At 44.0% G+C, this 26,724-nt stretch overlaps 2 protein-coding genes across 7 annotated transcripts in view; both read right to left on the bottom strand.

Annotated features, from left to right (window-relative positions):
* Positions 1–17,984, bottom strand: part of LOC141771942 (SLIT-ROBO Rho GTPase-activating protein 3-like) — a 50,459-nt gene extending 32,475 nt beyond the window's left edge. For all 5 annotated transcript variants that reach the window (XR_012594801.1, XR_012594800.1, XR_012594802.1 and 2 more), the window contains exons 1-2: positions 17,765–17,984; positions 4,105–4,454 (exon numbers count right to left, since the gene is read on the bottom strand). Coding sequence is in view for 2 of the 5 variants with exons in the window: in XM_074642489.1 (XP_074498590.1) it covers positions 4,105–4,174 (70 nt within the window). In the remaining 3 variants the exon portion in view is untranslated. The remainder of the gene's footprint in view (positions 1–4,104; positions 4,455–17,764) is intronic.
* A 1,595-nt stretch (positions 17,985–19,579) lies between these two features.
* LOC141771946 (U8 snoRNA-decapping enzyme) lies at positions 19,580–25,898 on the bottom strand. Of its 2 annotated transcripts, XM_074642495.1 has the most exons (5): positions 25,764–25,898; positions 25,459–25,590; positions 22,740–22,780; positions 21,132–21,384; positions 19,580–20,909 (listed from the first exon to the last, which is right to left on the bottom strand). In XM_074642495.1, the coding sequence occupies exons 2-5, from the start codon at positions 25,588–25,590 to the stop codon at positions 20,637–20,639; spliced, it is 699 nt and encodes a 232-aa protein (XP_074498596.1). In that variant the 5' UTR covers positions 25,764–25,898; the 3' UTR covers positions 19,580–20,636. The 2 variants fall into 2 exon arrangements, with proteins under 2 accessions (XP_074498596.1, XP_074498597.1); XM_074642496.1 differs by lacking the exon at positions 25,764–25,898 and having other exon boundaries at positions 25,459–25,755.
* Between the last annotated feature and the right edge of the window lie 826 nt (positions 25,899–26,724).

Below are 26,724 nucleotides of genomic sequence, written 5' to 3'. Positions count from 1 at the left end.
ACCCATGTGGGGCCCACATAACCATGTTGGCTGGGACATGTTTATAACCCTGGACACATACTGACACATGCAAACACAGAGTGGCATGAGAACACACACATACTGTACATGGATGAACACAGTGATCAGTCTTTGTTTTTTTTGGTGAACGCTGTACATCACAAAAAAGCTTTGATTTAGAATTACCCACTCATCCAATACATAATACGAAATATTTACTCACTCTCAACTAAGTCAACGAAATCACTTCACAACTAACACACATGATAATCCTTTAAAATGCAATGTATTGTTTGAGATTAAACCAACTGTGTTCCTGTCACATTTCAGATGTTTATGAGGAGTTATAAATCAACCAAAGAGGGATTTCCCCTCACCACTGGACTAAACAACCCATGTGTATATAAAGTAGCTCCACCTCAACCAGCTGCAACAGTGATATTGCACAATATTGAAAATTGAATATTGCATGTCATATACCATAAAATACTTCACAGGGGCAGTTCTGCTGCATAATGAGTACTTTTTATTTTGATACTTTTAAAACCATTTTGCTGATAATACTTTTTTTTACTTTTACTTCAAATTTGGAGCAGTGTGTATTTAGTGGCATTGAGATTGCAACCAACTGATTACGCTCACCCCTCCCTTTCCAAGCATGTCGGAATACGTTTTCACTCCCAACTCAATCAAATACCAACGCTTGGTCAGTGGCCCTACGCTTCAATGACGCTCCCCTCTAGTGTCAGTTTTGGACGTGTCAGGGACGGCGTGTCATTATACGCTTGTTACATGCGTAGTGTCTTTTCAAAATAAACTTCCACAACCACTTAGGTAGGGTTAGGAAAATATAGTGGTTGATGTTAACTTGACTGACTAACGACTCACGTGACTATCGTTACTAACGTGACTACTGATTGACGTGACAAAAAGCTAACGTTGATGTTTAGTATCACACGGGAAATGAACAGATGTCTCCTGGGTGAAAGTCTACTTTATTTACACAGCACATGACTAAAAACTCACCCATGACTAAACACTTAAACCTTTATTACATTTGTCATATACACACAGGTACATGCATGGAATTTGACATTTGCATTTAACCCATCCCAAGCATTGCAGGACATTACTGTTTGTCTATTTTGTGTCTTTACATCTCTAGGGGAGGGACCAGACCAAGAGCGAATCACATACCCCTATGAATCGGAGAGAACGGACTTGCAGAACCTCGCCCGGGGCCCCCTCCTGGAGCCAGTACCGGGGGGGGGGGGGAGCGTGTGATGGCCGGGCCTTAGCTCATGGGGCCCGGCTGGGCACAGCTTGAAAAAACATCATTGAACCGCCACCCCCCGCAGGGATAGTAGATAGATATACAGTAGGCTCACCTCCACGCATAGCTCTGGTTCCGGAACCATACCCCTGGGAAGGGGCTGGACTCTCTCCTTTTCCGGAGTTGCCCAGGGTGAGAGGCGCCGGGCGGGTGTGGGGATACTCACGAGCCCCCGGCTGAGCGCCACTGTGTTGGAGTTCTCCCCAGAGAATGAGAGGGTCGCCACTCTGCGGCTGCGAGTTGCGGGGAGGAAATCTCTGACTGTTGTGTGTGCGTATGCACCAAACAGCAGTTTGGAGTATCCGGCGTCTTGGAAAGGGCGCCGACTGGGGACTCTATAGATCTGCTGGGGCACTTCAACGCTCACGTGGGCAATGATGGAGAAACCTGGAGGGGGGTGATTGGGAAGAACGACCTGCCTGATCTGAACCCGAGTGGTGTTTTGTTATTGGACTTCTGTGCTAGTCATGGATTGGCCATAACAAACACTAAGTTCGAGCATATGTGGTTCATATATGTACTTGGTACCAGAACACCCTAGGCCAACGATCAATGATCGACTTTGTGGTCGTATCATCAGATCTGCGGCTGTATGTCTTGGACACTCGGGTGTCCCCCCACCCCCTGGTGGTGAGTTGGATCAGGTGGCGGGGGAGGCTGCTGGACAGACCTGGTAAAGCCAAACGTGTAGTGAGGGTGAAATGAGAACGTCTGGCTGAGGCCCCTGTCGTGCATCCTGTGGGAGGCTGGGGACATAGAATCAGAGTGGGCCAGGCTCAAAGCCTCCATTGTGAAAGCGGTTGCTGGAATCTGTGGTCGGAAGGTCGTCGGGGCCTGTCGTGGCGGCAACCTAAGAACCCGCTGGCTGAAGAAGGAGGCCTTCTGGGCTTGGTTGGCCCCAGGGGTCCCCGGAAACAGCTGACAGTTACCAGTTGGCTAGAAGGGCTGCAGCTGTAGCGGTCGCAGAAGCAAAAACCCGGCTGTGGAAGGACTTTCGGTTGGCATCAAGGAAGTTCTGGAAAACCGTTAGACGACTCAGAAAGGGAAAGTACGGCTTAACTTAGGCTGTGTTCAGCAGGAGAACTGCGGACCCGGACTGGGTATCATTGAGCGGTGGAAAGAGCACTTTGAGGAACTCCTGAACCCGTCTAACATGTCCTCCGTAGAGGAGGCAGAGTTTGAAGACTCGGGGGAAGGCTTGTCCATATCCTTGGCAGAGGTCGCTGAGGTAGTCAAAAAGCTCCTCAGCGGCGAGGTGCCGGGGGTAGATGAGATTTGCCCTGAGATGCTGAAGGCTCTGGACATTGTTGGGATGTCTTGGCTGACACGCCTCTTCAGTGTCGCATAGAGGACGGGGTCATTGCCTGTGGAGTGGCAGACAGCGGGGGTCGTTCCCATTTTTAAAAAGGGGGACCAAAGGGTGTGCTCCATTTATCGGGGTATCACACTGCTTAGCCTCCCCAGAAAACTTTATTCTAGGGTGCTGGAAAGGAGGCTCCGACCGATAGTCAAACCTCGGATCCAGGAGGAGCAATGCGGATTCCGTCCTGGCCGTGGAACAGTGGACCAGCTCTTTACCCTCGTGGGGCTGTTGGAGGGTTCATGGGAGTTTGCCCATCCAGTCTACATGTGTTTTGTAGACTTGGAGAAGGCTTACGACCGTGTCCCCCGGGGAGTCCTGTGGGGGGTACTGCAGGAATATGGGTAACCGGGGTCGTTGTTACGAGCCATCTGGTCCTTGTATAACCAAAGTGAGAGCTGTGTCCGTATACTGCCCCCACGACCCGACCCCAGATAAGCGGAAGAAAATGGATGGATGGAAGGATGGATGGATATCTCGCCTTGCTTGTTAATAAATATGAAAAAAAGCATTGCATGCATATCACACCTGCTTCTGCTTGCAGAGAATGAATAAAATGCTGTCCGTGCTGTCATTTGGAGGTGTGATTCAGTTCACATGTAATTACCCAACATAACCTTGTATTACACACAAGCTTGTATGCAAACACAGCGAAGCCAGCAATGATGTGGCCCGGCGCTGCACTTTGGTTTGAAAAGGCTAATACAAACACCGTTCTCTTCAGATAACCCCGCCTTCACTTTGCTCTCTCACCTACCTCTCTCTCTTCTTTCTTCTACTCTTACCTGTTCTCAGCTCTCTGTCTTTTCTTCCTCTCCCACCACCCCGCTCACTCTTTCCCCTCTTTACTCTTTTTCTCCGTCTCTGTGTGAGTACACAGCCCGGGGCTGACTGGATGTGAGGAGACAGCATCACTAATACTGGCTATAAATACACCCTTAGTAGTACAGTACAGAAAGCCCCACAAAGCCATGGCATGCACCCTCCAAAACACAGCACGCACACACACACACACACACACACACACACACACACACAGCAGTTGTCATGTGAAAATCTCTCTAAATAACGCCAACATTGTCATGCTCATGTTTTTACTCTGATTAAGGGCTTCTGTGCTCTCCTGTTGGCTTTAAGAGACTCTGTATGGATTGTCATCAAGCTCCAAACAAGAGTGATGTCATCAGTCTGTGACAACGTGTTTTGGAGCACATACATGTAAACATTGGCACAGATAGGTTCAGTGAGAGTCTGCGGCTGGGTAACTGTGCAGAGCAACTGCACACATTCATGCATGAATGCACATGTGCTATCTTATATGCATTCATGCATGCAGATAATCGCAGTACGGGGCACAGACGTACACAGAGACAAGCACAAGACACACACATGCACATCCAGAGTGACTTACCTTTCATCTGCGATTCGTACTCGGCCAGACTCCCCTTCTCCCTCCTCAGCTTTACATGCGATGTCATCATCTTTGACCTCTTGACTGTCGTCTGTCACTGAGACCTTCTGTCCTGAACCCTGGTTCTTCGATCTCCCCTCCTGAAACCTTTCGACCTCAGTGCCTTGCTCCGGCTCTGTCGTCTGTGACCTTTCACCCCTGACCCCTTTGGCCTTGCCGCTCTACAGCTGCGTGCAGCGCATCGGCATCAGTGTTGATCGGCTGCGCTCTGCGGGGATGTCGTTCTGGTCGATTTGTTCGTGGAATCCCTTAGGTTTCTGATGTGAAAGCTGATCCATAGGTGAACTAGCCTGAGCAGCAGACAGAGAGGAAGATAGAGGATAGAGGAAGAGAGGATATGGATGACAAGAGGACAACAGGGGGCAAGAAAGGGAGATTTATTAAGACCGGAATGGGAAAATGAGAGAGCCAGAGGACAAATAAGGCCAGAGCGACAAGACAGAAAGGGACAGTGACACCAGAGAAGGGAGATTTAATAGGAGGGACAGCGAATGGGGGTGGGGAGCAGAGCGCCGAATGGACAGTAAGAGGTCAAAGTGATGGGGATGTGAGGGAGGAAGGATGAAGAATGGGGGAAGGGAAGATGAGAGGTGATGAGTAACAGCAGTAATGAAGGACATTCAAGGCCTTGAGGTCGGGGGTTGTCCATAAAGGTGATCTGTCTCCAATGATTCTTGTTACACATACGGTACCAAGCTTAGATTCAAGATGATAATCTAGAGTCACAGTGGGATGTAGTAAATACTCACTGGAGATGAACCTGAAACTGGCCCGTGACTTTGGGTCTCGACTCGCAGGTTTGTTCATATATTAACAATTTCTCAGAGTTGCTTCACAATCATTGCTTTTAAAGGGAAATCCCACCAATTTCACACATGAAAGTCTGTTAACTCTTCATGAGAAGTACCACTCAGGAAAACAGTTGTATAATGTCTTTTGCGGCTCTGGAGGAGCTTCCACAAGTTTGAAAAACTAATCCGAGTGATGACATGAGTACATCTATGATCAGGCCTGACCTTACATGAACCCAAATACTGTCCAAGCCCGACCTGAGCACGAACAACAGCACCAATTTCATTATTATAAACTTGGAAAAAAAAGTTCAGAAACTTATGTTTGGTCGATTATTTCTCTGTTGTTACAATGCTAATTGGCATTGTATTTTACATCGCTGGAAAGCCTGTTTATGTAATTTCACAATGATGTCCAACTTGTAAGGATCATGTATTTGTGGGATGAGCAGCAAAAAATTTGCCAAAATGCTCTGCCGATGCTAAACAGTGTATTCTCCTGTTGGTGTTGACTCTTGTTTTGAGTTGTTTGGTGGATTGGATGATTGAACTCTCTATCAGTAACAAGGAACAAACAAGACATATTGGCTATTTTACACTTTATTAATTTAATACACCGTCAGGAGCCTCAGTAGCGGTGGAAGATCCATACGCAGCCACAACAGCCTGGCACCTCCTCCTCATGCTGGTCACCAACCTGGTCACACGTTGCTGTGGGATGGCGTTCCATTCCTCAACCAGGATTCATTGCAGGTCAGCCAGCGTGGAGTTCAATCATCCAATCCACCAAACAACTCAAAACAAGAGTCAGTACCAACAGGAGAATACTCTGTTTAGCATTGGCAGAGAATTTGGCAAATCTTTCTTGGGCGCTACCCACATAACCAGCTCTGATGCTCATCCCACAAATGCATGATCCTTACAAGTTGGACATCATTGTGAAGGTAAATAAACAGGCTTTCCAACGATGTAAAATACAATGACCATTAGCATTGTAACAACAGAGAAATAATCCACCAAACACAAATTTCCAAACACAAAGTTTATATATAGTATACCGTATACATATATATTTAAAAAAAAATTATTACAAGCTACAGTATTCCAAAGTCCTTTCAGTGCGGTAACAGATATTTGTGACACAATCTCCGACATGCGCCTTCTCCTGCCGAATGTTCAGCATCAGCCAAAAAAAAAAAGAATAAACACAGGGAAATTGGTGCGAACCCGACCCAATTCAAGCCCGGGGTAATCTTGAGAAATTACAGCCCAATCAGGTTCACAGAATGAAAGCTGTAGTCATGAGGGTTATCTCAATCGATGCCCAGTGGCAGGAGCCACTGGTTTCAGAACTATTATATATGAATTCCTATTTCAAAGTTTTATTTGAATGATCTCCTCAATGTTACTCAACATAGAAACACGCGAGTCCATCAGATAATGTAATAAGCCTATAGCTTTACTGTATGTTATGGCCAGCAGTTTTCCACTTTGTTTCATGGCGGATGGGCCTAAATACTACAATACCCCTTGAGGCTCAGCCACACCATGGACCCTTGAACTGCTCCCCAAGCGCTGCAGAGTAGCTGCCCACTGCTCCTAATTCTAGGATGGCTTAAAGGCAGAAGCTACATTTCACTGTGTGCTGTGCTGTGTACAATGTGTGACAATAAAAAAACGTCAGCAGCGAGTAATACTATGAACTCCGGCTCGAGCAGGAAAAGTTGACAGAGTTTGTTTTGTCCGTTCTGGGCTACTGTAGAAACATGGCGGCGCAACATGGCGGAGTCCTTGGAGAGAGGAACCGCTCCCTCTGTAGATATAAACGGCTCATTCTAAGGTAACGTAAACACAACCATTCTTAGTTTCAGAGGGTTATACACCAATGAAAACATACTTATTAAGTAGCCCGAAGCCGGATCATGATCCGGATCGTCACCAAAATCAAATGTATTGTTCATTGTGCCACACCCTACCCCTCCAAAAAATGTCATTCAAATCCATCGCAGACTTTTGGAGTAATCCTGCTAACGAACAAACAAACAAACAAACCGACGCCGGTGAAAACATTACCGTGGGAGTTGTAGCTTTTATCTACACATTCTTGTACCTTAGACTTTTTATCAAAGTACCAGATATTTTGTATAGAATCATTTTGTATATTTGTATACAAAACAATGGAAATATGTAATTAGACAATAATTCATCGGGAGTGGCGCATATTGACATGGAGACGCCTCCATGCAAATCCCTGGGCTTCATATGTAAACATACAGAGACCGAAGGGAAACAACAGAAGGAACCAGAGTCTCTGGTGAGTTCTGGGTTCAGTCACAAGCTGAGCTGAACACAAACTCCCACAGACACGGCCCATGCCTCTGCTCGCTAGCTTACAGCTAGCATCTGAACAGTTGGTATGTTGGTATGGAACAAGAAAATTAATATGAATAGTTCCTCCTACCTTGCAACAGTATTGGGCTTTTAAATGGAAAACATGAGTACCAAACTTTGGGAATCAATTTAAAAGACATGGTTGTTTACCAGGCAGGGAGAGAGTGTAATGAAAAGCATTTAAATGCATTATGGGAAATGTAGGATCAAGCCTAAATCACTGGAGTATAGCTCTTAAAGGCAGAGTGTGCCTTGTTTTAAATGACTAGAATCACTGGATGCTGTTGAATGAGAAAGACAACTTTAGAAGTCATTGAAAATCAACTTCTGAACTGCTTGTAGAGTAAATATTAAAAGCAGGGTCTGAAATTAACCTTTTTCCTCACCTGCCACTGGCAGGTCACTGAACATTTCTACCGGCCACTCAATTTTTTTGTCTGCCACTTCTGAAATCTAAGTAGAACACTTTAAAATTGTAAACACTGAGTCAGTGGTACCAGACTGTAGAATTATGGAATATATTATGTAACCTTAATCCATGACTATATTTGGTAACACTTCATTTTACAGGTCTGCACATTTCATGGTAATTAGCTGATAATTAGCAAGTAACCTTTTTGAAATTTCTTTGGAATTACTGCCAAATTACCCCAATATTTACCTCAAAATGTATCGAAAATTACTTTATTGTAAACATTATTTAATAATTCTATACTAAAATAGCATATAATGGTTAAAATAGGGCCCTGAGGCTTGAGAATAAGCCGCTCTTCAACCAAAACTAATAGAAGACACTTCTGATCAGGCACAAATCTCACCATTGTGACTTATTGTCTACACAAATGTAACCTGGTAGCTGATGTCATTAATGTCATGATTCAGGGAGTTTATTAAGACATTTTAAAGAAGTTATTTGCTAATTATTATCTATTTACCAGCAGACATGGAAATAAAGTAGATCAACTAACTTTGTTTTCTTTTCCTGGAAATGTGTTAAATTAATTACCAGCTATTGAGAAATAGTGGAATATAATTATTAAATAATGTTTATAACAAAGTAATTTTCAATAAATTCTGAGGTAAAAATTGGGGTAATTTGGCAGTAATTAAAAATGAATTTCAAATAGGTTACTTGCTAATTATCACCTAATTACCATGAAATTTGCAGACCTGAAAAATCAAGTGTTATCATATATTTAATTTAGGCTTTATAATTGTTTTTAAAAATAATATTTCTTAATATAAGGAAAACCTGTCTGCCATGGTGGCAGGTGACCTGAAATTTTCACTTGCCACATCCAACATTTACCCTGTCTTTGATAGGTGCTAATTTCATTCCCTGATTAAAAGACATACATTCAAAAGGTTTGCCAAATTAGTCCTACATTCACACGACTAAAAGCTCACACTGCATCAGACACAGGGGTTTGCATGGTTGTTTGTTATTAGTCAGCGAGCATAAACTGTACTAAGAAGACGAGTTCACACACCTTGTGTGTTGCTTTGTAGTTTCACTCAGGGAGGCAAGTACACACACACACACACACACACACACACACACACACACACACACACACACACACAGACAGACAGAGGCAACTTCACTTCCCACATCCTGTGTCAGTTTCTCAACAGGTTTCAGCACTCCGCAATGAGCACCACACTGCTTTCACTGGAAACATTGTTCCTCAATCAGCCGCGAGCAATCAAAACAGTAACTGAAGTCATACACACTCACTCCAACACTAACCAGATTTAATGTGGCCTAACAATGACCTGCTCTAGTGTGGTCCCCTGTTACCCACAGTACTGTGGGGAGACTCAATATCGTGGATGTGGATTTATAGCGTCAGAAAGTGGAAAAATAAAAGTAGACTTGTTGTAAGATGTTGCACATACAGTATATGCTTTATCATAATTAAAGCTGTCAATCACTCAAAGTGCTGTCAGACTCTCATTTCCTCTTCCAAACCTGTGTGGTGGATGTGATGCAGACACACTGCAGTGACGGTTTCAGACAGAACTGGAGAGTAAATGGAGAAGTGCAGCAGAGAGATTTCTGAAAATGAGACCGCGAGGGCCCGGAGACCTCGGAGGCTCCGGAGGGCTTCGTCAGCGTGCGACCTTAATCCGCACAGAACAAAGCAAATGTAAATGATCTGAGGAAGAGAGAGGAGGGGTTGTGAGGGATTCAGCAAAAACACTGTTGGGGGGGGGGCAAAAAGGCCAGCAAGGGCAGCGAGATGGAGGTTTCAGTGTTTCATACTTAAACTCAAGGTTGTTGAAGAAGAAGGTCATGTGGTACACATAGTGAATTTCAAGTAGATTGAAGACAAGAGAGGATACATGTGGTACAGTGTGATAGATCCGTTCTCCTACTAAGGGGATTTTCTGCTAATTTCTTCTGGAGGAAAAAAAAGAAGCACTAAGCAGAAGTAATACAAGCGGGAGATTGTGTTAGACGTTATGACCGATACTGTATGGGGATTTCCTGACATCGCTGAGAGCCAACCACACGGTGCTACGTTGACCCTGTTACAGAATGTTATCTCGTGTCGTGTTTCTTGCAGAAATGTATCCCCATTTTTTTTTTTTTATTCTTGCAGCTGCACTGTTTCTCAACAGCTGAGTAAAAAACTGATCCCTGTGAACGGCATAAAACTTCCAAAAAGACAACACATGGGTGTGAGCGGGACACTCGGCCAGATGATCTCACTTCCTGAAAAAGTTGACTTTCGGGAAATATATGCGCTTGTCATCTCAGTATGATCACAGATAAGCGCTGAGATGTTAAAAGGGTGCCTGTCGAACATGATCTGATGCTAATCCGTGCTGTCAGACGTGCTACAGCTGTATGTTCACTGCTCAGGCAGAGTTAGGTGTGACACTCGTCAGTCTGAAGGACTGATTGGAGAAGCTCATAGAGACGATTGCGAGAAGATACAAGTTGCAATTTATGCTGCAGGAGGAAGCAAGCAACAGTTGAAAGAATAAAATAGAATAGAATAGAATAGATCTTATTGGAAAACTACTGAGCACAAAATGGCTTTAAAGGTCCCATATTGTGCTCATTTTCAGGTTCATACTTGTATTTTGTGTTTCTACTAGAACATGTTTACATGCTGTAATGTTAAAAAAAAAACATTATTTCCCTCATAGTGTCTGTTTGAATATACCTGTATTCACCCTCTGTCTGAAATGCTCCGTTTTAGTGCATTTCAATGGAATTGCAATGGAATTGCATTGCTAGGCAACAGCTTGGGTCCATGTGTACTTCCTGTCAGCTGATGACATTCACATACACTGCAACCAGAAATAAACTGGGACACATTTAGAATGTTTCGTTTAAAACTATGTAAAGGGTCTAAATATTGTATATTTGTGACATCACAAATGGACAGAAATCCTGACAGCTTGTTTCAAATGCAGAGTTCCTGAATACGGGCTGTGTGTATTTCCCTGTGGATTGAGTGTTTCGATACTTTCACAGTATTTATATAGGACTTAAGCCTGCTTTATAATAAAAAAACGTGAAAATCATATGTCTCAACATGCGTCTGGCAATAATATTGCAGGTCCCTGCAGTGAAAGATATCTTAAAGGGGCACTCCACCTATTTTATAAATAAAGGTCAGTTTACTTGTCTTGAGAAAACACTACTCTGATTGTGAAAATAGTTGTACAATGTCCTCTTTAGCTCTGGAGGGAGGATGACCCTGATGTTTAGCAGAAAAAGGGGGTAATGAAAAAGGCCATCAAGTTGCATTATAGTGAACATAGGATCCACTGTTCTTTAAGCTTGACTGATACTCCAGACTAAAAGTCATGATATGGTTACTTGGCCTCCGCTGCATCGATGTTGACCATTCTTAATCTGTCTCTTGTGAGTACTCCAACATTATAAAAGACCAAGACGAAATCGCTGCAGTACAATGAGCCTTTGTAACTTTTACTGAACAGCAGCCACTGTGGCACAACAATTACAGGATAATGCTAAAACTCAGGTAGATATTACTCCTCTATATCTCTATATAGACAATAGTTGATGATGATATATTAATACTATGATATGATAGACTCAGGTAGGCATTACTCCTCCTATATCTTTACATAGACAACAGTTGATGATGATTTATTATAGGTCACTCGTGAACTCTGATCAAACGGTCAAACTAGGCAGCGCCGATCAAATATGAATCAATATTCTGATATGTAATGCCTATATCTCTCCTCACATGTTCTCAGAATCATCTTGAAGTGTACTGTTTAGCTGTAAAATGAGAAGGTTTGTGACCCGGCATTCATGTTGAGATCAGTTGAGGAAATACCAAGCACCGCCCACTAGCCTAAGCACAGCCAATAGGAAAGCTCTCTCTCAATTAAATGACTAGTGATTGGTCAAAGTCTCCCGTCACAGGCTAGATTTCCTAAAGCCTGAAAACAGAGCCATGAGGAGGTGCAGAAGTCTAGTTATCTCTCAGAACACTTGAATTACAAAATGCTTAAAAGGTTATTATGGAATTATTTTGCCCAATGATGCCAAAAACATTCTGCCTACTGCAGGTTTAAAGTCAAGATAAAGTGAAAAATGTCATGACATCATATTGTGCACCTATTTATCAATGTATGGAATTTTCTTTTACAAAAAATAAAAAACATTTATTCCTGCAAAACAAAATATGACATGTGCTTATGTAGACTAGTACCAGCCAATTTCAACCACTAACATCATGACATCCATCCATCAATCAATCTGCAACTTTTTCGTGGCAAGGGAGGAGTGTGTGAAGCCACAGTTCTTCGTAGCTCCGTATCACGCTACGTTAGCCACCATAAGCTACTGATCAAACAGACCAATAAGGCTGTAGCAGCAACAGCCCTGATTGAGTGAGAGTGCATTTTATTGCTGATGAATTTAACTTTTCAAAGCAAATCTGAAAGCAGCTCCTACAGCCAACCTGATTGCACTAGAACAGGTATAGAGAACCCTCATACCGGCTCTGGCCCTGCAGGTCTCATTTAGAACGTGTCATGAGATTTAGGCCGATGCAAGATTAACTATGCAAAGTAGCAAAATCTAAATTCATCACATCACTGACAAAGTTTGCTTCTTGCCAGAGTCTCTCTACGCTCTACTATATCCTTCTCAACTGCTGCTTGTGCAACAGCTGCCATAGCAAACAGGAAACCATATCATAGTATGCCACCACAGGCTTTTACTCTCGCACCGTGTGTAGAGAATTACTCTGTGCCTGCAAATCTCACCTAAAGTTTTCAGCAGCAGCTTAATCCTGGTTCTCATCCCTCCCAGAACACACACCACAGGGATGGTTTCAAGGTGGAAGTGGGAAAACTGCACATAATGCATCACATAACAGAAAGTGTGTCCACCAATGATGTGACATTTATAATAAGAGGGTGGAAATTAATAGTCTTTGGCAACGTAGCTTGATAAGTATATTTTACACACAGTATAAGGTGCCTTTCAGATTCTGGCATGGTACCTAATTGCAACTGCACCGAGGGCAGTTTTGTATCAGACAGGACTGCAAAACAAACCCAAAAGAACACAGAAACATTCCCACTGCCACCTGCATTTCTCTGGTCCTCCCATGGTCGAGTTTTATGTACAGAGTCATTTACAGGTCATGTTTGTGGAATGCGTAGCTGTGCGCTCTGGCAGAGAGCATGAATGGAAAAAGAAAATGAATAAAAAAGTGAAGTTTCGGACAGTCGGGCACTGTGAGGGTCGAGAGGCTGTCAGGTCGGCCACGTCGGCTCCTCCAGGCCCTGCTGAGACCTCGACTTCCCTGGAGCTCATTAGCGGCATTAGAGGTCACTAAAACCCACCTGCCTGTTGGCAGGTTAGGGTCTAGGGCAGGGGTCAGCAACCTTTACTATCAAAAGAGCCATTTTAGGCAAAAAAAAAAAAAAGAAATCTGTCTGGAGCCGCAAAACATTTGAGCATTGAGATGAAGGTAACACAGCCTAGTCTACGTATATAATCGTAAAATATCTAATGCAGTGAGGGATCAACTGCAAATGTACGACGGAGTATTAGGGCCACATTGAGGGAAAAAACATCTGAGATTTCAAGAATAAAGTCATAATATTACGAGAAAAAAGTAGTAACATTAGGAGATTAAAGTCATAACTTTACGAGAGAAAAAGTCGTAATATAATGAGAATAAAGTCATAACTTTACGAGAAAAAAGTTATAACTTTACGAGAATAAAGTCATAACTTTACGAGAAAAAAAGTCGTAATATTTCGAGAATAAAGTCATAACTTTACAAGAAAAAAATAAATGAACACGTAAAATTACTACTTTATAATATTATGACGTTATTCTCGACATCTCAGATTTTTAGTTTTTTCTCCTCAAAGTGGCCCTAATACTCCGTCGTACCGTCATACAATAGACCTACAACAATGATAAATAAAAATGAAAATGTAAACAAAAAGCAGTTATTCATTTCCATTTTTAAAACTCCACAGGGAGCCACTGGAGAGGAGCTAAAGAGCGGCTCCGGAGCCGCAGGTTGCTGACCCCTGGTTTAGGGTTACAGGCTCACATAATCAACAATGTTCTGAATGATGGTTAAAGGTTTTATGGTCACCTAATGCAGTATGTGCCAAACGGTTTTACTCACCTCTCTGACACTGGAAAACATATTGAAGCATTTTGATGACTATATAACCTTTTACCATCATTTAAAACATTGTTGATCATCATGTAACCCGCCAGAGGGTAGGTGGGTGCATCTTGTCTAAATCTAGTCTGAGCTCTTATGGACAAGTAGTGCACCTGTGCAAGTGGGAGATGCGGAAGTGTTTTTAAAAAGTAACGTTTTAGCGAAAATGTGTGTGTTTGTGAAGTGGTGAGCATCCATCCGGATCAATGAGACCTGCAGCGTGTACTATGAAGCAGGATTTGGCGTTAGCGAGGTAACTTCAGGGTTAACCCTTCAGGGTTTTCCGTCCTACAGTGGATCACTTCTTACTGGGGTAGTTCACCATGATGTTGAACAGCTAACCTGCTCCGGTTATGTTCCAGATAAGAGATCAACTCGTATAAAAGCACCTCCTACTGACCAATCAGAGCTCGGTGCTCTGATCGTATGATAATATTACAAAAAGACAAAGAAGTTTAAGTCATAAAACGAGCTAAAAACAGCACAGTTTAAACTGACACATGCAGGAAGGACAGCTGGCTGTATGCTGTGGGTGTTTACCACTTTGAATTATGTTTTTATATATTTTTTTACTTGTTCTCAAGTCCTTTTCACACCGCTGGAGTCGGGGACGCAGCTGAAAGAAAGCTGAAATAGTCAAACATTGTTGCTAAGAGCATAACGAAGTATAATCTATTCATCCAATATATTCTGAAAGCTATTTATTGATCTCTGCCCCATCTATAGACGACTACATCTGACTTTTGATTGTTCCTTTAAAGCTGCAGTAGGCAACAATTTTTTTGGCATCATTGGGCAAAACTCCCATAAAAACCTTTCAGCATATTGTAATTCAAGTGTTCTGAGAGAAAACTAGACTGCTGCTCCTCCTCATGGCTCTGTTTTCAGGCTTTACGAGATCTAGCCCGTGACGGGAGACTTTGACCAATCACAGGTCATTTCAGAGAGAGAGAGCATTCCTATTGGCTGTGCTCCGGCTGGTGGGCGGTGCTTGGTATTTCCTCAACTGATCTCAACATGGCTGTCGGGTCACAAACTTTCTCATTTTACAGTTAAACAGTAAACTACAAGATGATTCTGAGAACTTCTGAGGAGAGAAATAGGCATTACAGTAACAGAATATTGATTCATATTTGATCAGCGCTGCCTAGTTTGACTGTCTGGTCGGAGTTGGTGAGTGATTGACAGTTGCTGAGAGACGGCAGACTCCAGATCAGCTCTTTCAGATTATCTGTCTCATGCAGTCCTGTCAGGATATAGTGACCGTTTTATAAAAATAACTTTTTTGAATCATATTTGCTTCATTTCTACCGACTTTAGCTTTAAATTAAGAAGTCTTTTAAGTTACGAATTCACACATAGTCCATTATTTATTTTTTTCTGCCAGCTGTCCTTCCTGCATTTAGCAACTTCAACTGTGTTAATTTTAGTCTGATTACGTGTTGAACTTCCTCATATTTGTCTAATTTTATAGTTTGCTCTTTGTAGAACATGCCGCTCTGCTGTCAGTAGACTTGTCCATGTCTGTGATTGGTCAGATGCTGCAAACCCCGCCCCTTTTATGTGAACGCGCTCGCAGCCAGACTGAGAAACCCTGGGTTGATTTACCGAGTTGATAACCAGCGTCGTAGGACCGCTTAGTGGGATCTCTGTTGTTAGGGTTAGTGAAGCCAGATAACCAGAAGATACGCTGGGTATGTTGAACCGGGTATGTTGAACTGGGTATGTTGAACTGGCTTCGTATTACAGGCCTCAGGACTATTGTGCACATTTTGTGTGAGAGTTTGTAAACAGATGTTTTGATATAGTTTTGCTGCCCCCCATTTACTTCAATTCATCAAGACTTTTCTCTGTTTTTGGATTCTTCATTCAGAAAAATTAAGTTTTCTTTAAAGGGACTGTTTGTAACTTCTTACAAGTATAAATCAATCCTCCCGTGTGGCTACGCTGTTCAGACCCAGACTCCAACACAAACTACACGGAAGCACCAAAACCTCTTGGTTGTATCTAGTGAAGCCCGTGAAGTCTGTTAAACAGTGTTGGCCGCGGTCGAAGGACGCGGGGGAGACCGTAGCTTTGGTCTACAGGGCCGGAGTCTCTGCTGTACTCTGCTCCTCTGCCTGCCTTCACTCACACACCGCGCTCGTTCTCGCTCTTTCGCTCCACTCTCACGTGCATGCGCGCACACTACACACTGCAGAAGAGTTAGTTTAGCTCTGAGAATATCTAGTGGACGTTTGTGCAGAAATAACTGCTGCAGCTCCTCCAGACCAACAGAGGTTTCCCGTGTCTTGTGAAGTGACGGGGCTCCGCAGAGAGAAACGTTATCGTCTCTGACCAAAACTCCCATGTCTCCCCTGTCCCCTCCAGCCGCGGTCGGGAGGCTGAGGCAGGAAAAGCCAACACTAGGATCAGCATTGTTTCATGGAGAGACCTTCGTCTGGTCAGCTAACATTACTGCCAAGCAGCTGAAATATAGAGTGATATTGTGGTTTTAGCTGACGTGTGTCGCCTCACTGTTTTAAGCGATGCTCCTTCATGTCTATGTAGAGCGAGCACAAGCCCGAGCAACAGGACGCTTACTTTCGTTGACTTAACGGCCACAGGTGTCGCTGTTAACAAGACATTTCTGATTCTTACAAACAGTCCCTTTAAGAATTCAAGGTCACAGGTGGTGAGTAATTGATATACAAATGGTCATTTTGTGGGTAAAGTATTCCATAATGATACATGTTTCTCAAGTGATGTCGCCCACCACAGCTCACAGGTTGAACCACTACTTTAGGAAGTGAAGTAGATCCGAATCAGCATCACTTAATGCACCTTATTATACATGTGCAACTACAGAAAATGCACAAGAAATACACACTTTGTCATGTTCCTCACCGGCACCAAGAGTATTCTTCATGTGTGTTTGTTTCGAAGTCTGTAAAACTGGTTTCTTAGTTGTTTTGATGCAGTGAAGGCGAGATGATCAACCACGCATCTTAGACTGGACTTGTTTTCTGAGAGCAATTTTTAAAAAGTACACTCTAATCAACCTGTGAGCTGCATTTACATGATTAAAATCAACTACATTCACAATAGCACGTTAAGGAAACTGCACCTGACCTCAGGTTATAGGTAAACTTCAGCTCATCAAATTAAAAACCTACGAGTGCTTTACCATTTCTTAGGAACGGCTGCTCTGTTACATTACCATCACAATTGTTGCTCTGTAAAGCAACAGCACAAAGGAAAGGCTACTTTATAGAGGCCTCTGAGAAGGCTGTTTGAGGCCATCTTCATTATATAATAACACAGCGGGAATTAGCTGTCAGCAGAATCAAGGTTCTACAGAGTGTTGACTTCTATTTACGATGGCCGTAAATCACCCCATATGGTCGAGGCACTGGCAGTGCTGCACACAATGGCCACATAAACACCTCAGCATAATTACACAAGCATGTAAACACACAACAGAGCATGCACACTGAAAATGGTGCACACATATTACATAATTGATACCCCTAACAGTCAGTAGGCTACATCCATTTGTCCACTCAGAAACCCCCCTCCAGTGAATGCAGTACACTAAACTACATATAAACACACAGACGTGTTCACTTTAGACATGCATGTACGCAAGCATGCACACACTTTTACACACACACACACACATATAGGCTCTATAAACACACAGGTTGTTATTGGGTTGATGAGCAGCGTGACAGCCGTACATACCTCACTTTGTGGTCCTCTGCTGTCTCTTTCTATCTGTTCCTCAGCTCTCCTCCTCTCTTCTCATCCCTCGTTCTCTCTATCTCACACACACACACAGAGCAGTGTGTTTGAATCTGACAGATTTCTCTCAGCTCAGTACCCTCCTCCTCCCTCCCTCCCTCTCATTTCTCAGCCACACACACACACTCAAAAACAGCCCTCCCTCCCTCCTTTCTTTCTTCCCTCTCCTGCCAAATATGCCAAATAGCCTCCCCCCCCCTCTCTCTCTCTCTCTCACCAGAGCTGCCTCTCTCCTCCCCCTTCCCTCCCTCTCTCCCTCTCTGCCTTGTGAAGCAGTGCTAAAGCCACAACCCAAGCCACGCCCCCTGCTCTCTCCTCTCCTCCGGGCGGCTATAAATACCGCTGCTGCTATGAATATACCGCCTTTCTCCCTCAGCATCCCTCGCTCTCGCTCTCTCCACCCTCCATCCATCCCTCCCTCCCTCCATCCCTTTCTCTCTGGAAATGTTTTTCTGATGACCTTGTATTATTCGCCCTTACAACGCCATCACATGACAGCATCCTTTCCCTTTCACACACTCTCGTGCAAGATGCAACCATGCACATGCAGACACACGCTTCAAGAAGGCATGTCCTCAAGCAGCTGCACTAACGCACTAAAAGACACACAGATTTCTTAAACACAACCACAGATAACGTTTGGTACTACCCCCCCGTCTCCTGTGCTTCCTGTCTGTTGTGCCGGATATGGTGCATTTTTCCTTTTTTTTTTTACAGCTGAGAAAAACACACTCTGATCGAGAGACACGCATCAACAGCAGATCACGCTGTACTTCACTCACTCCTTCACAAATAAATCCTACTTGCTCCACTAATTCTATCAACACCTGCCGCGTAAAGACGAGTCGACGATGGACGCACCTGTCCTTGCAAAATGCAACGAGTCTACAACAAAGCTGTTGTATTATAAAGCCGAATTAAAGAGGAGTGAATGTTTCTCTCAGCATCGTGCATCTCCTAGGAACATTCTGATTTATCAAACATCGAGGTTGATTCATCACACTGAATGCATCAAAGATATAACCTCAGTGTTTTGATGTATTGTCTTGGCATAATTTCTGCATGAAATATATCCAACATGTCGGGTCGATTCACCTGCGAATACAACAACAGTGGTTAAAGATTCCCATTGTACACTAACAGTAGGTATCATGAACATTAGGCAGCATCATGTCTCTGCTTTTGCTCACTGCCAGCAATACTGTCTGGGAACGAGGTTACTAACATCTGGTGCAGGCGTGTTATGGGCACCGAGGGTACACTTAAACAGAATCAAATCTTCGCCTGTAGGCTATAAGGTATGTCACGGACGTAATTAATCCTGGGATTGCACGGGCGCCGCTGCAATAATTTCATAAATGAAACCACCAAAACTGTGAACAGCACAAAGACACACAAAAGATTGTAGAGCGCATTGAAGAGCGGGTATTTTTCTGCTATAGGGAGTTATAGACTATACCACAGGGTGCCTATATGCATTACCATATAAGGTAGCACAGCCCTGTGTGATGTCTTCTATGAGTCTGTTCACTTTTTATTGTCATGTGGTGCCTTTATAGCACTAGCTTACAACATTCTGATCTGTGTCTCAATTCCTGATAGAATCATTCAAATTCATCATAACATTAAGATAGAAAAAGTAGTATTGATTACCATGACAACTGCTTTCCCGTCATATAATTCGTTCATCAATGTTTTTGTGTTTGAAATCACAGGAGTGGCCTACAGTGACAGAGAGAGAGCTGGAATATCACGGATAGTTAAATCATTTTATTTGCATTAATGGTGGAGCAGTTAATCATGTTTTCTACAAACTGTTTGATGCATTTATGAGTCACCAGCTCAGAATCAGTATAGCAGAGTGTGTCTGTGTGTGTGTGTGTGTGTGTGTGTGTGTGTGTGTGTGTGTGTGTGTGTGTTTGTGTGCGTGTATTTGTGTGTGTGTGTGTGTGTTCAGGATTAACAGTGTGAGCGAGCGTTGCTGATGACCAAACTGTATCTGCGTGGACAGGATGTGCTGGTGCGGGTGTGTCTCAAAATCCTTTCCTCTTCACCTCGGTCAGCTCTAGAGCCGCCTGCAGGTCGTTGGCGGTGTGTGTGTGTTCCTCTTAACCTCCGTCAGCTCTAGAGCCGCCTGCAGGTCGTTGGCGGTGTGTGTGTGTTCCTCTTCATCTCCGTCAGCTCTAGAGCCGCCTGCAGGTCGTCGGCGGTGTGTGTGTGTTCCTCTTCATCTCCGTCAGCTCTAGAGCCGCCTGCAGGTCGTCGGCGGTGTGTGTGTGTTCATCTTCAGAGAGTGTGTGTGTTCCTCTTCACCTCGGTCAGCTCTAGAGCCGCCTGCAGGTCGTCGGCGGTGTGTGTGTGTTCATCTTCACCTCGGTCAACTCTAGAGCCGCCTGCAGGTCGTCGGTGGTGTGTGTGTGTTCCTCTTCACCTCCGTCAGCTCTAGAGCCGCCTGCAGGTCGTCGGCGGTGTGTGTGTGTGTTTATCTTCAGAGAGTGTGTGTGTTCCTCTTCACCTCGGTCAGCTCTAGAGCCGCCTGCAGGTCGTCGGCGGTGTGTGTGTGTGTTTATCTTCAGAGAGTGTGTGTGTTCCTCTTCACCTCGGTCAGCTCTAGAGCCGCCTGCAGGTCGTCGGCGGTGTGTGTGTGTTCATCTTCACCTCGGTCAACTCTAGAGCCGCCTGCAGGTCGTCGGTGGTGTGTGTGTGTTCCTCTTCACCTCCGTCAGCTCTAGAGCCGCCTGCAGGTCGTCGGCGGTGTGTGTGTGTGTTTATCTTCAGAGAGTGTGTGTGTTCCTCTTCACCTCCGTCAGCTCTAGAGCCGTCTGCAGGTCGTCGGCGGTGTGTGTGTGTTCATCTTCACCTCGGTCAGCTCTAGAGCCGCCTGCAGGTCGTCGGCGGTGTGTGTGTTCATCTTCAGAGAGTGTGTGAGGACTTTGTTGAGCTCCTCAGGAGCGACCAGGTTGAAACGCAGCAGGGAGTCAGCCAGCTGGGAGCGAGCACTGCCCACGAACGAGTGAGACAGGAAAGACGCCAGGCCACCCCCGCCTTTCATGGTGTAGAGAGGGACTCTGACCATCCCTAGAACCTGGGGAGAGAGAGAGAGAGAGAGAGAGAGAGAGAGAGAGAGAGAGAGAGAGAGAGAGAGAGAGAGATGGGACAGGGACAGGGAGAGAGAGACAGAGAGAGAGAGAGAGAGAGAGAGAGAGACAGAGAGAGAGAGAGAGAGACAGGTGATGAGGAACAGAGCATACGATCAGGAAATTGGTTGCAATCAGTCACTGTAGAAGGAAGAGGACACACAGGTTACCTCCTGTCCATGATCTGCTGCAGTGGATGCAGCCGCTCTCTCCACCTCCCTAATCTGTTCCTCCTCCATCTTCTTCACGTAGAAGTGAGTTATAAGACGGGAGGAGGAGGAGGAGGAGGAGGAGGAGGAGGAAGCAGGGGCGTAGCAGGAGTCCACATGATCTTCTACCAGAATAGGAAGAGTCACGCCCAGCTCCTCCAACAGCTCCCTGCTGAGCCCCGCCTCCAGGGTCTCCTTCGATGGGTTGACGAACCTGAAGTGTGGGAGGTGGGGTCAAAGGTCAGGATCAGATATAAAAGTAGATAAACAATGTCAGCTGTATTGCTCTCCTGAGACTCCTCCATGCAGAAGTAAATAAATCAAGCTGATTTAAAAGCTCATTCAATTTTAGAACCCACGTTTGTGGAGGTGGTGGAGTTAGTCATGAGACATCTTTTTTCTCTCAAGATTTTTTATTCAGAATTTTAAAGAGACAATAGTTTTTAGTTCCAGTGTGTAACATTTAGGGGGATCTATTGGCAGAAATGGAATATAATATGAATAAGTACTGTAGCGACCCTGCAGGACTAACATGAGAGAGACACATGGGGAGTTCATGGGGGGAAGATGTTGCCCTAGTTAAGCTGGATAGGTCAGGTTCAAGGCCTATGGAAAGGAGGCTGGGTCACGGGCAGACATGGGTCTTGGGGTATGGGGTATGACACACATATTTACATCGATTTCAGAAGTGGCAGACAAAAAAATTATGTGGTTAGTAGAAATGTTCCTCACGTGCAACAGTGGCACGTGAGGAAAAAATGTAATCTCAGACCCTGATCGCAGGTATAATGTTAACTATGCTCACCATCTTAGTTTAGCGTGTTAGCATGCTAATATTTACCCTCATCAGCACAGCTGAGAGTGGTAGGAGTTCTTAGTAACCCTAACCCTGCGTATTGGACAAATTAAAGCTGTCGATGGTGTTAGATGTAAATCAGGGGGATCATCAGAGTGATTAACCGTACTCCATGATAATCCATCCAGTAAACACGTTGCTGTCTATTTGTGAACTGGAAGCCAAAGTCGCAGTTGGATTAACATGCATTGGCACGTGTATTGAATATTTCCTGTTAATATTAAACGGTTATAAACAAGTATTTATAATACACTGTATACAATAAGTAGTATCAGTGCTGCTTCTGACCATTCATTTACATATAGCCTATGTCATGATTTTTTCAGACTTTTCTTCTCGCCATGTTACATAACTTCACTGTGTTAGCAGATGTTGCCCCAGAATGCTGGCAGTGACTAGGCCTACTGTAAATCACAGACACAAAGACACTAGTGATTCATATTAAGCAGAATACTAATTAAGCAGTATGTGTCTGACAGTTACAGCTTCTTGATTTCTGTTTTACGGCGAGATAAAGGCACCTCACAGAACAACTGTCATGTGTGTTTTCTTGTGTTTTACTGTTCATCCTACAGTATTCCAGTGACAATGTGTGAATGTTTGTTCTGTGCCTACAGGTTTATATCTTTTGATCTGTGAAGAAAGAGACTTACAGACTAACTAAGCTGAACATAGCCTACCTGTGCACATTAAAGGATAAAGGACAGACTCACCCACCAGGGAAACCCAGCAGACCGTCAAAACGCATCTGCATCTGTGGGAAGTGACAGAGGCCGTTATACACTCACACACATATACCCCCCCCCCCCCCCCCTCCACACACACACACACGTGTTTATAGACAATATCAGGACTTTTGAAAAAAACGTGACAAATGGGGATTTTCAAAGTATTTCCGAGCTATGCTCCTACGAATACATCCATCTGTTGCGATTTTGTCTAAGGCTATATTTTGGTCGGACCTGATTTTGATGCTACGGAGGCTCTAGATATACTGTGGTGAACTCGGAAAAATGAGGACGCCAAAAATGTCTTCATTTTTCCGAGCGTCCTGATATTGAAGGTGTGTTATCATAGAATTGTCCTCATTTGTCATGAAAACTAGTACACCACACACACACACACACACATACACACACACACACACACTGATACACCCACCCACAAACACACACACACACACACACGCACGCATGCACGCACACATACACACGCACACACACACAAGGCCTTTCCCATTTTTGATTTTATACGGCTCGACTCCTCGACTCCTCCCCTCGACTCCTCTCCTTGCGTCTTAGTCCCGCCCACGGGAGATGCGAGCGGAGGAGGCAAGGAACAGAAACGAGGAGAGAGGAAGAGAGGAAATATGTTTTTAGAGACATGAGACGTCCTTCACTCTGAAGCCTCACGTGAAGCGACGTCTGTGTCTGATGACAGCAGCAGCTGATCACAGCTGGATCAGCGTCAGTCGGCTTTAACAGCTGTTTGTGTCTGAGCTGTTCTAATAATACTAATAAAGACACTCAGTTATTCTCAGTGGCAGAGCAGCAGTGTTTTCTCTCTGTAGCCTGTTACCTGTTTAATAACCACCTGAACATGAATAACAGCTGCAGTCTGTATTTCTACTGTGGACTGAGTCCTGCTTGGACCAGGAACCATCTCTACTGGCACAATGCCTTTATATTATTTATTCATTATTAGCGTCTGTAGTTATTGATATTCTGACACTAGACATTATGTATTAATAATAATAATAATATATTGGATTTATATAGCGCTTTATATTAATCTCAAAGACGCTTTAACATAGTCGGGGGGAAAACGGTGTGAGACAGACAGACAGGAGACGAACGACAAAAAGCGACATACACAGGAACAATCACATACATACACATGGACTGATGGGTAGGGGGAAGGAGGGGGCTACGGGTAAGCAGATGAGAAAAGATGTGTTTTGAGGCGGGACTGGAATGTGGTGAGGGAATCGGAGTCTCTGATGAGATTGGGGAGTGAGTTCCAGAGCTTGGGAGCTGCCCTGGAGAATGCTCTGTCCCCAAAGCTGCGGAGTTTGGACGTGGGGGTGGAGAGTAAACCAGCCGAGGTGGATCTGAGGGACCGTTGAGGTTGGTAGGGGGAGAGGAGTTCAGAGAGATAGGGGGGTGCAAGTTGGTGGAGGGCTTTGTAGGTGAGGGTCAGGATTTTGTAGGAGATCCGGTGGGAGACGGGGAGCCAGTGAAGGTCTTTCAGGACTGGGGTGATATGATGCCATGATTTGGTGTGGGTGAGGAGTCGGGCAGCTGCATTCTATATTAGGCTAAATGTTTGAGGGAAAATGAAAAAGATGTAACTCATATCAAACCCGACGCTCAGGAATTATCAGCCTCATGTGACTGAATGGGAATGAGGATAAATGATTTTTGTCTCCCCTGTTCCCTCCGGCCGCGGTCGGGAGGCTGAAGCAGGAAAAGCCAACACTAGGATCAGCATTGATTCATGGAGAGACCTTTGTCTGGTCAGCTAACATTACTGCCAAGCAGCTGAAATATAGAGTGATATTGTGCTTTTAGCTGACGTGTGTCGTCTCACTGTTTTGAGCGATGCTCGTTCATGTCTATATAGAGCGAGCACAAGCACGAGCCCGACGCTGACTTTAGTTGACTTAACGGCCACAGGTGTCGCTGTTAATAAGACATTTCTGATTCTTACAAACAGTCCCTTTAATAAAAGTTAACGGGGGAAATAACAGATCATGAAAAGAAAACTCTTTCTAATAAATGAAGAAAGTTGTTTGAGGTCCGTTCGTTGTCAGCTCTTATAAAGCTCTTTCAGTGTCAGACTCCTTCAGCTGTGGTGTTTGAAGCAGAGATACTGCAGGTCCTTCTGCTGCTGGAACACTTCACCATCAACATTGTCCGTTTGAATCAGAAGACAACTAAACTATAAAACTTTGAATCTGTGATCTGTCTTCACTCCGGTATGAAACTCCAGTGATGTTGACATGTATCAGATCAAACCGATCGGCGCAGCGTCCTATCAATGAATGATATCCAATAAGGGGGCGTGTCGGTCGGTAAAAAACTTCTGTGGACACTGGAGGATACACTGGTGCATCCTCGCTCATGGCTCCTCCGGCAAGCCTCCTCGATCCTCGATCCTCAATCCTCGAGACGCATTTTAGGAATTGGGATGTCCTGCAAGATGGAGCACTGAGATCGATTTCCGGGTCACAGCCGGAGGATCGAGGAGACGAAAAAATCGGGGCGATGAGATGCACCTACAGAGGCAGAGATGCTACAACCATGCAAACAGGCTGAAACACTGAGAGCAAAACACATCACTTGTACAAGGACTCAAACAAACACAAACACAAACACAAACACACACACACACACACACACACACACACACACACACAGTGCACCTCCTCACCAGTATGATATGCCTGATGGGAAGTCTCCCAAACAGCTGAGATTTCGTGCCACAGTAGAGCATCACGTGGCATGCATGCCTGCAGCCCGAGCACGCCAACGCCTCTGCCCTCGACAGCTGTCCACTCGCCATCTAAGTAAACACACAAACAAGAGTGACGATTACACAATTACAGTCACAGTTCAGAGCTCACTGATCACTCTGCATGGCTGCCTCATGGTCATGTGCTGCCATGTACTGTGGCATCAAACAAATACACATGATCTCTTTGTTCAACCCCCCCTCTCTCTCTGACTGAAACCTACTGATTAGCTTGAAGGCCCGTGGGCTTGAATGCAGAAATATGGAAGGCTCTGTTGAACCAGGAAGCTTTAAAGGAAGATCTTTGTGACTTGTATTAAAAAAGGTTTCAGCTCCCTCTGCTGGTGAGGAGTAGACTGACAGCTGAGGGAATCCCTGCCCTGGACTGGACTTTTCATTCAATTTATATGGCATATTGCATGATAATTCACTTATTTCATACTTTTTGTTTTAGAGTATTATATATACACTATTATATAGTGTATATATATATATATATATATATATATATATATATATATATATATATAAAATAAAAAAATAAAATACTCTAACTCTATATATATTCATCTCATTCAAATAATGAATATTGCCCTAACTCTACATTAAAGGTCCCATATCCTGCTCATTTTCAGGTTCATACACAAGTATTTTGTGTTTCTATTAGAACATGTTTACATGCTGTAATGTTGAAAAAAAACGTTATTTTCCTGATACCGTCTCTCTGAATATACCTGTATTCACCCTCTGTCTGAAACGCTACGTTTAGTGCATTTCAATGGAATTTCAACGTAATTGCGTTGCTAGGCAACAGTTTGGGTCCATGTTTACTTCCTGTCAGCTGATGTTATTTACATACACTGCAACAGGAAATAAAGTGGGACACATTTAGAATGTTTATCTTTAAAACCGTGTAATGGTCTAAATATTGTATATTTGTGACATCACAAATGGACAGAAATCCTAACGGCTTGTTTCAAATGCACAATTTCTGAATACGGGCTGTGTGTATTTCTCAGTATATTGAGTGTTTTGATAGTTTAACTGTATTCATAAAGCACTTAAACCTGCTTTATAATATAAAAGACATGAAAATCTCACTTTTTACAATATGGGACCTTTAATAATCCTGTGATTAGTCAGTATCTCATTTGGAATAATGGTGACATCCCTGTCACCCCTTAA

The sequence above is a fragment of the Sebastes fasciatus genome, chromosome 8, assembly GCF_043250625.1.
Source record: "Sebastes fasciatus isolate fSebFas1 chromosome 8, fSebFas1.pri, whole genome shotgun sequence".
In the NCBI taxonomy this organism is placed as follows: domain Eukaryota; kingdom Metazoa; phylum Chordata; class Actinopteri; order Perciformes; family Sebastidae; genus Sebastes; species Sebastes fasciatus.
This window is presented reverse-complemented; position numbering and strand designations above follow the sequence as displayed.